This window comes from Lolium perenne, chromosome 4 (assembly GCF_019359855.2).
Source record: "Lolium perenne isolate Kyuss_39 chromosome 4, Kyuss_2.0, whole genome shotgun sequence".
Lineage (NCBI taxonomy): Eukaryota > Viridiplantae > Streptophyta > Magnoliopsida > Poales > Poaceae > Lolium > Lolium perenne.
The window spans coordinates 401327507-401337523 of NC_067247.2; the positions used below are offsets into that span (position 1 = coordinate 401327507).

General features: G+C 46.2%; 1 protein-coding gene across 8 annotated transcripts; it reads left to right on the forward strand.

The window, feature by feature from the left end:
- The first annotated feature begins 3216 nt into the window (after positions 1–3216).
- Positions 3217–8394, forward strand: LOC127321798 (uncharacterized). Of its 8 annotated transcripts, none has more exons than XM_051350767.2 (11): positions 3218–3393; positions 3517–4051; positions 4849–4999; positions 5258–5392; positions 5535–5584; positions 5666–5860; positions 6290–6349; positions 6435–7072; positions 7431–7497; positions 7676–7775; positions 7931–8394. In XM_051350767.2, exons 1-11 carry the CDS (start codon positions 3335–3337, stop codon positions 8035–8037), a joined length of 2097 nt encoding a protein of 698 aa, XP_051206727.1. In that variant the 5' UTR covers positions 3218–3334; the 3' UTR covers positions 8038–8394. The 8 variants fall into 8 exon arrangements, with proteins under 8 accessions (XP_051206733.1, XP_051206727.1, XP_051206729.1 ...); XM_051350769.2 differs by having other exon boundaries at positions 5672–5860; XM_071819584.1 differs by having other exon boundaries at positions 5258–5379; positions 5549–5584.
- Positions 8395–10017: the final 1623 nt, after the last annotated feature.

The window sequence follows — 10017 nt, forward strand, 5'->3', positions numbered from 1 at the left end:
TGCAAGCACATACACATGCTTTCCCAAGCATAAGCATCCACTAGCACTTGGTGAGAGGCTATCCAATAGCACAATTATCCACCAGTAAGCACAAGAGAGATACCACAGTAAGCAGCTATCAAGCAAATGGTGATCACATGATCACCAGAGCTTGCAAGAGCAAGCTAGAGCATCAGTAACTCACTGGAGTTACTGAATTGCTACAAATCAGTTAACCATTGCATCACAGAGATTATATAAACAATTCTATAATTGTATCCAGAAGCATATCATCAAGGAATTGATGAATATGGGCAGCAGCCAAGCCAAGTAGAGCCCTACCATGAGCTAGAGCTCAATAATCATCACACAGGCAGTACTGGCACTTGCTAAATGCAAGAACTGCTAGCATCAGTAAGCCAGGGAAGCAAGAATAGAGACAGGAACATATGAATTGAGCAATAGCAGTAGCTAGAGCTGGCCAAGCTAGTATCTAAGCAACCATGGCATAGCAGCATAGCAGCAGTAACATCATAACAAGTAAAGCAGTAGCAGCAGCTAGCACCAACAACAACACATGCATTAGGGCAGTAAGGAGCTCAGCAGCAGCAAGACCAGCACAGCAGCCACAGGACCAGCACATCAGCAACAATTGCAGGCATGGCTAGTACCCAAAAATGGGGAGGCCTGGCCAGTAGACAGGAGCTGGAGAAGAAGAGGATAAGAGAGAGGGGTGAAGGAGGCGTGTACCTGGAGCAGAAGCACTGCAGACGCGCCACGACAGCACGGCGGCACAAGCCTGGTCACGGCGGCGCCAGGCCATGACCAAGCCATGGCTACGCCGAGCACAGCAGCTCCGGCGCATCACCGGCGAGTCGCAGAGCACCACCATGGCGCCCAGGAACACCAGCGCGACGTGAATCGCCGCGAGCACCGCAACCCTAGTTGCAGTAGGGGGTCGATGGCGAGCGGAGGAGACCAAACCTTCCAGATCGACGCGGATAGGAAGGAGCGACGTCACCAGACGCGTCGATTGCGACCAACCGCGTCGGCTAGAACTGCCGGAGATGGCCGGAGGAGGCCGGCGACGGCAGAGGCGACTCGGTGTCGCGAGAGGAGAAAGGGGAATTAGGGTTAGGGTTCATCCGCGAGAGAGAGAGAGAGGAGTGAGCCGGTTGGGCCGAGCCCAACGGCTGGTCCGACCAAACCACTCGGTCGGTCTGACCAGTGGGCCCAAGGGGGGCAAAATGGTCATTTGACCACGGAATTTAGTCCAAATTTGGAAATAAATCTAAAAACCCTAGAAAAACTCTAAAATAATAAATAAAAATATATAGACCACTTAAAATTTTGTGATCTATTCAAAACAAATACTTTCATCATAAATTGACCAAATATTAAAAATGAGTATGATGAATTATTACCAATAATCTTGGATAAAGAAATTGTAAGTTTTTTAATAATTAAAAGAAAAATAATAAGCCATAAATTATTCTAAAAATTTGAATCTTTTCTTTGAATAAACTCCTTAACAAAAATAACAAAAGATTATTTTGATAACTCTTAAGGAGTATTTGTAAATTGTGCTTATTCTCCACCTCTGACATTAAATAATTACGCATCAGGGAGGGGGAACAACCCTAAAAATCGAAAGCATGCATATTTGAATCTTTAACCATTGCCCTTATCGGACAATGATGCAATCTTTCAGAAACAGAGGACCAGGGTCAGTCCAAACAATCCAACTGCACTACCTTGCAGTCATCAGGCAAGTTCATCGCTTGCTCATGTCACTTTGAGTATTTTCACCAAATTACTTGCAAAGTACTATACTTATCACTCTTGCATGAAAAGCAAAAATGCTATTTTCATAACTATGAATATGACTATGTGGTGGGAAATGGAACCATGGTATGAGTATGGTGGAGGTTCCATTGCAATGGGTTATATCCATCTAGGATTAACAACAAATGTCGTCCAGTGATTCTTGTGCCGTAAGACCCGTGTTAACCATAAGATCTGGAGTGAGACGGAGTATTCAGTTGTATTTCTCTCTCTCGTACATCAACGGATGCGCTTACCGTAGCAGTTGTGTCTTGCGAGAACAACCGGTGGGTGGGGATCCCTTCTAATTCCCCACGGTAATGTGGTCTATGATGGGTTGCAGAAGGCCGGCGAAGGTATCGAGGTCGGATGATACCCAATGGGGTATGCTGACCGGCGGGGATATTAGTCGAGGTCGGATGATATCCAATGGATATGCTGACCGACGAGGACCCAATGTCGGAACTGCAACAAAGGGTGGGTGTGTGGGGCCGCGGAGAAATACAATGATTGGCTAGGACCTTATACCGGGCCTCACACCACGGAAGTGTGGACGGGAAAGCTGCCCGGTTGGCACCAAGGTTAAGATCTCTTATGGGTAAAGCAACACACCTCTGCAGAGTGTAACGAATCGTGACCTGTCACTCCCTGTTCCGGGTTTTGGAACTGCGAACGCGGCCGGAAAGGAACTCCATGAAGTTCTAGACACCCGGTGAAGGCTGACGGACATAGCTCTTCGGAATAAATGCAACCTTTTGAAGAAATGCTTACAAAAACCTGCATTGGTATATGACTTTCTGGTCTAGTGCCGTAGCTAGTGCATAAACCAGCTCTTTCCTGTAATGAACTTGTTGAGTACGCTCGTACTCATACCTCTTATAATCCCATGCTTAGATTGTCTGAACCACCTGGAGGAGGCAAATGAAGGAGCAGATGGAATCTGCTATGAAGAACCAGATCTATCCGGAGGGGTAGATTATCTGATCGTCTACGGAACCGGAGAGGTTCCAGAAGAGAACACCGCTTAAGTCACAGCAGTAGGAGTAGTCGAGCAGCACCAACTCCATAGTATTTAGCTGCTCGAGTAGAAATGGTACTAAGCCTGCTACGACCTATATTGTATAACTTAAGTAGGGTTCACCTAGAACCTTTGAGTTATCCTCTATGGACCCAGGAGGAGCTCCAGTATGATGTAATTATATGGCTTGTAATATTAAGCGAGTAAAATAAAGACCAGCTATGTTATTGGGTGCGTGTTTTGCTACTTTTGGATGCGGGCGTGGCTACAACATTTTCAGATGCCCAAAAATACAGCACGGGAACCACGTTTTTGCAGCATGTACCGCTCACTCAGCCTGGGCCCATAAGACCACGTCACGAGGGGCCACCACCAACACGAAGCAGCACAGAATTCGAATTCCTCGGTGTCTCCCCATCCCCAAACACCACCCACAAAATCCACCACTTCTCCACGCCGGCGATCGCCGCCGCGCGTCCTCCTCGACGGGATCCCTTCCGCCGCGACCAGGCGATGAAGCTGAAGATCAACAAGGCGTGCGACCTCGCCTCCATCTCCGTCCTCCCTCCCCGGTACAGTACACCCCTCGCCGACCAATCCGCCCCCAATCCCCCTCCCGCTGCCCGCTGAATCCGTTCGTTCCGGCACGCGATTCGTTCGGTTTCTGACCGTTTTGTGCTTGTTTGGTGATCTAGGAGGAACCGAGGGGGCGGCGGTGGCGGGACCAGCGCGTCCGCGTCGCAGCAGCAGCGGTCCCAGTCGATGTCCCAGAAGTCCTTCTCGCAGGGAGGCGGCGGGTCCTTCTCGCAGGGCGTCAGCGCGTCCTTCTCTCAGGGCAGAGGCAGCGGTGGCGCGCTGCTCTCGCAAGGCAGCGGAGGAGCGGCCTTCTCTCAGGTCGGTGGAGGCGGAGGCGTGGCCTTCTCTCAGGTCGGTGGAGGCGGCTCGTTCTCTCAGGGCGGCGGTGGTGGCGGAGGCGCGGCGTTCTCTCAGGGAGGTGGAGGTGGAGGCGGAGGCGCACCGTTCTCTCAGGGCGGAGGATCGGCGTTCTCTCAGGGAGCTGGAGGCGCAGGCGCGGCGTTCTCTCAGGGCGGCGGCGGCGGAGGAGGAGGCGCGGCCTTCTCCCAGGGCGGCGGCAGCTTGTCGCTCTTGCATTCGCAGTCGCAGATCTCCCAGGCCTCCCTCGACGAGAACCTCCTCAGCCCTCGCCATCCCTCCCCCGCGCGCCATCAGGTATCGTCTACATCCCTGCTCGATCCTTCCCTCCTTGTTGCCATTGTGTGGTGAATGGTGATCCTGATTCACTGATTGATTGGTGGGTAACTAGTAGTTTATGATTCCGTCAGTCCTGTGCTTGGTCACAGATGAAAGTATGCAACGAATTAATTGGTGTTCATTTCTGCTACTCGCTTACAGTGAACTCGCTTGTGCTTGGTTGATGCGTGGAAGAAATAGTTCAAGTCTCTGCAGTGGACATTTCACTGGGCAAATTTGTGAACCAAGTACTGCTTGAGATCTCACTTTTCTGCACGCGATCGTTCGTGTACTGCATAACTGAAAGTATTAGGAAAACGAGATCCATGTGATTCTCTTCTGCTAGACTGTTTGAAATGGTTATTTCTGTGGTATGATCCATAGTATGCACTACTATGTTTAGTCCTCAAGGAAAATTTCCCCCTTAGGCATCATTTTAATCGCGACTGTTTTAAAGGGCGACTTTACATCGGCACAGTTAGTATGCAGTTTGTTCACGATTCATTCTTATTCAGCAAGGCAGAGGGAATGCTCAAACCAACAATAATTTTGCTACTAAATGTTTCAGTCACAGCAGTTATGTTTCTTATCGTGCTTACTACTATACAAAGGTGGATTCCTGAATTTTTCAACTAGATGTTTCACTGAGCGCAGCTATGGTTCTTAATGTTTACTAGTTACAGAAGGTGGATTCCTTAAGAAAAAAAATTATAGAGTGCATAGTGTTTGTCTCCTGCCCAATTGTGACATTCATTTATCTTTACATTGGTGACCAGAGATTCTCCTTGCATGATGACTCGTCGAAGACGATGTCTTCATTTCCAGCCAATTCAGCTTCTTCTGTGCTTGATGAATCTCAGCTGCAAATGGCAAAAACTTCAAGCAAAGCTATCCTTCGGTGGAACCCCTCTCTTCCAGATAGCAAATGTAAACTCAGACCCTTATGCCTGACAGATTTTACATTTCATTAACATGCACTTCAAGCACAATTAATTTGGTATGTTGAGTAGGTTCAAAAGAATCATCTCATTTATTGATCTTGTAAGGTTGACTGATGCATGCTGTGCACCTGAAGGTTCTCTAAACATACACTGTAGATTATTTTCCTAAGCTGCCAAATTGTCTTGATAAATTTAGAAGTACTATGTTTTGTACTGAAATGTCCAATTGATGGTGTTTCAACAGGTCAGATTAATGAGGATGTTGAGCGCAAATTTCAGCATGTTGCAAGTTCAGTGCATAAGATGGGAATGGTATTAGACTCTGTTCAAAATGATGTTATGCAGTTAAACAGAGCCATGAAGGAGGCATCACTAGATTGTAAGCTCCCCATTATTTCTACTTTGATCATAAGGGTGTCCATAACTACTGAAACTTTTGTTCATGAGTTTTGCACTTAAACTATGTTGCTAACAACTGGTGCATCAACTAACTGAGCGCATGTATTTGTTTTCTTCAGCAGGTAGCATACAGAAAAAGTTTGTGCTCGTAGAGACCTCTCTCCAGCAAATTGTAAGCATCGTCGCTGCTTCAGTTCTTTCCCTACCTTTTTTGAAACAACAAAGTTTCGTTTATTGAGACATGCTACCGCAGCTTAAGGGACAAGACGATCTCAAGGCGCTCCTTGAAGGCAGCACAAAAAGCAATCCTGACCAGAAGAGTGCTCTGAACAACCACACCAGCAAACTCGATGAGATACTATCGACACTTTCAATCCTGAAGCAAGTGCAGGAAGATTTGAGGCAACTGAAGGGTGACATCTTCAGAATCTTTACAAAAGAGATGGAGGTACAATTGCTATGATCAATCACAAGTTTTGACACTACTCTGTTCATTTGTCTTTAGAAATTATTCTGATGGTTGACATGTGCATATAAGAAACTATCTTGCTGCGTTACCTGTATGTGAAGTCCTCTCTTATGTCCATATGCGTGGGTTCAGTTTCATATAAACGTATTAGCAGGTTCGTATCATTTTCTTTTCGAGGGCATCGTATCATTTCCTTGTCTATTCATGGTATAAAAAAGTACCAAATCTCAGTGTGTGCTAGTGCTTATTTCTAGCATTTTACGTTAAAGTTAAAAGATGGCTTAAAATACACGTAAAAATCTGTATATGGTTTGACATGCCCAAATGCTATGGCTTCAAGTACTAGAGCAACGAATATTGGTCCATAGTCTTGATATAAAGTTTGCTGATCTTTGCCTCTCTGTACAGGGGATTGTTAGAGCTATCAGTTCTCTCAATAGTAGGCCTGATGCAATGCAAGCACCGACAGTATGTGTCCTTGTTACCCAACTGATTAAATGCACAAGTATTGCAGCATTCCCCTCTTACTCTTTTTTTCTTTGCTTTGCTGAAGCACCTGAGCTGCAACACCAACAGAAAATCTCCGATTAACCAACCATCAGTAGAAAGCCCGCTGGTGAACCAAAGACCAGTAGCAGATGGCAAACAGACACCGGTAGCAGATGGAAGGCCACAGAGGAAACAAGCGCCAGTAGCAAATGGAAGGCCACAGAGGAAACAAGCGCCAGTAGCAAATGGAAGGCCACAGAGGAAACAAGCGCCAGTAGCAAATGGAAGGCCACAGAGGAAACAAGCGCCAGTAGCAAATGGAAGGCCACAGAGGAAACAAGCGCCAGTAGCAACTGGAGAGTCACAGAGGAAACAAGCACCAGTAGCAAATGGAAGGCCACAGAGGAAACAAGCGCCAGTAGCAACTGGAGAGTCACAGAAGAAACGAGGAAGGGCACAGAACAAACAAGCGCCAGAAGCAAATGTAAGGCCACCGAAGAAACAAACGCCAGTTGCAAATGGAAGGCCACAGGTGCAACAAACAGCAGTAGCAAATGGAACGCCCGAGATGAACCATGCACAGGATGCATGTTGGACCTTGAAGATGAACCATGCACAGCTTGCATGTTGGACCTCGAAGATGAACCAAGTGCTGGAAGCAAATGGAAAGCCCATGATGAAGCAAGTACCAGCAACAGAAGTGTAAGACTCTAACCTCAATTTCCTACACGCTTCAGCTGTTATATAATCGTACATTCCAGTAGTATGTAGCACTTGAAAGTGGAAATTGTCTTGATGGAATCGAAAATGCGTACTGATCTTGTGATAAGATACTTGCTTTTCTTTCATTACAAAATCTCCGTCCTTTCGAATCTTGAAATGTCCAGTATTCCTGTGCTTGTACAGCAGGCTGTAACCTCTCTTTTGACAGCAATGAATACACTGGTGTCTTTCTGCTATGTTGCTAAACTGCCTCCACTTTCTGAATATGCATGCATGCCTTCCCCATTTGTGTGTTTCTTGTTGCTGGGTTTGAGGCTCTAATCAGGCTTGTTTGCAGGCTGGAGGCACCAAAACAGGAAGAGGTGCCGATTCAGATGGTCAATCCGCAAGTGGCAACTAAGAAGGTAACCCAGTGCTGCAACCTTGCTCCTTTGTAGCTCAATGAAACAATGTTATATGTCCGACAGCAAAAAAATGAATCGCCTCTTGCAATGTTGCTAGAGGCCTGTAGTTTTGGCCCCTGTATGCTCGCGGTAGGCTGAGCGTGTCTGACATTGCCTGCGGATGCAACGGAAAATGCAGGCACCGCTGAGCGCAATCATCAACCTGGACGACGACGACGACGACGATGAGGAGGGCGGCGACGGGAGCGCGCCGTGCGTCATCCTGAAGACCGACACAGGTATAGCTGCTGAACTGAACTGAGCTGAACTTCCTTTGTCCCTCTGCTTGCTAGTGTCTGTCATGTTGACCCTGGCATTGTGCGTGTCCCCTCCGATCATTGTTACTGCAAGGAAACACAGCTTACACTGTCCCCGTGTGTGTATGGTGGTGCAGGTGCTGCGGGTGAGCTGATTTGCGAGGAAGCGATGGAGATCCTGCAGAGGGCGAGGAAGAGGCGGCGGAGGGAGGAAAACAGGGCCGTCGTGCTCTTCCAAGAGTAGCAGCAGGCCGGCGGTGACGACTGTCGGCGGACAGTGTTTTAACAGAGAGTAGAAGAGGCACATAGAGGTAGAGGGGGTAAATGTTTATGGCAAGGGGTGATGGTGAATAGTGAATACTGAAGTAGTGTTGCTGTGTTAACTTGGTCGGGTCAGGTGGTCTATATATAGATTAAGGCCGGCGTGAAGGAGAAGTGGAGAAGGCATACATCATGCCATGCGTGCGTCCATCTTTCCACAGTGGAGTATACTTGTTGGCTAGTAGTATATATGTGCTGTGTTGGGGACATCCACACACGGGGACACAGGTTGTTTTCCACTGAATGAGAATACAGATCTGTCTGTTTATATTTCCTGCTATATCGTCTGTGTTCTCCCACTACGTCGTCTGGCATGTTGGGTTGTTCCTGAGTTGAGCACTTGTCATTCCCGAGCTGACAGTGCGGCGACATTTTCAGTCTCTCTTTGTGTAGCTGACAGCGCAAACAGGAAGATGCAGGCAACGCGATGCGGACTGATGGAGCGCGAGCGAGGGAGATTGATTGGGCTCGCCAGCCTAGCGGCGGTACGAGGCCGGTGCCTTTTATGCTGGCACGACTTTGGGCCCTCCGGTGATTTACGCGTGCCAAGCAAGGGAGGCTGCCGTAAATTCCAGTCCAGTGCTCCATCCACCATCTCGCTCTAATCAACCAGTCTGTGATTTCATTAACGTTAAGTACTTACTAGTAGCTTCGCCACGGCCCTTTAACGTAGTGTCAAATGCATAAGCGTGTAAATAATTCATGTAAATATTAAAGTATATAAAATAAATATATAATACTTAATTTTTTTTAAAAAATATTTAAAGATCCACTTTGCACAATTCATTTTGTAGAAAAGCAAGGACTGAATACACTATTTATTAAAGCCATGGTCCGTTGACGTGTTTAAGGTATTCTCGCACGATCTCAGGAATGTTGTCTTCAACTTCATTAGCCAGATACTTGAGTATGTGTATCAAAAACTTTTTCCTTAGCACGTAACCATCCTGCACAATTAGTCTATCATGTTAACATGAAGTTTTCTCCCCACAAAAGTATAGGATTGTGAACATAGAATACTCACGCTGCAAACTGGATGAACAAATCTTTTACCATCCCAGGAAAGCATAAAACTAAATACTAAGTATCCAGACAACTTTCTGCAAATAAATGTAACATATCATTATCTTGGTCATTAGAATGACGATAAAATAAGCTGCTTGTAAAGATAACCTGAGAAAAATCACCTGTCGGGGCTTGTTGGTATTGGGATATTGTGAGGATATTTACGTGGCCAGAAATAAATATCGGAATTCCAGCTAGGTTGTGCTATCTCAAGGTCATTTAGATAGAATGCACACCTTTGTAATTTTAGTTGGTACCTCTCTTCTGATAGAGGTTCAGAACATGGGTCTAAAATAGATACACGACACTCATGTTTGTCGATGGTGAACAAGATGAAGTCGCCAAGAAATGCGTGTGGCAAAAAAATCTGCAAGTAGTGAGCATTAAAACACATACATAGATCATGTTAATAATGGAAAAGAGACCTAACTTACCATGTTGCATGATGATATATTATGGTCTATCCCAGGTCAGCTATGAAAAAATGTTGCCAACTCCTTAATATCTGGATTAACACGCCAACGTGGATGTTTTCTACCATCGAGTAACGCCGACTGAGATGAAAAAAAGGTTTAGAACCATGACAGTGACAATAAATTTGCGATTATAATAACTTACACAAAATCTTAAGTCCATATTGTGCACGGGAGGCTCTATCAAAAATTATATCTCGTCACATGCCACTATGCGCACAGCCATATTGAAACAGTCCTTGTCCATTGGCTGGTCCATCTTGAGTACGTCCTGAATTTGCTTTAGAGTTAAGCCTAGTGGATAAGGTGTGGAGCTTCGCACCAATTCTTTTCTGCAAAACAATTGATAAGAATAATGATATGAT

What these genes read in the sequence shown, in the direction of transcription:
- LOC127321798 (XM_051350766.2), top strand. Translation starts at nt 3,335, where the DNA reads ATGAAGCTGAAGATCAACAAGGCGTGCGACCTCGCCTCCATCTCCGTC. An exon ending in CTCTCTTCCAGATAGCAAAT is followed by an intron (nt 5,000 to 5,257) that starts GTAAACTCAGAC and finishes GTGTTTCAACAG; the next exon opens with GTCAGATTAATGAGGATGTT. An exon ending in TCTTTACAAAAGAGATGGAG is followed by an intron (nt 5,861 to 6,289) that starts GTACAATTGCTA and finishes CTCTCTGTACAG; the next exon opens with GGGATTGTTAGAGCTATCAG.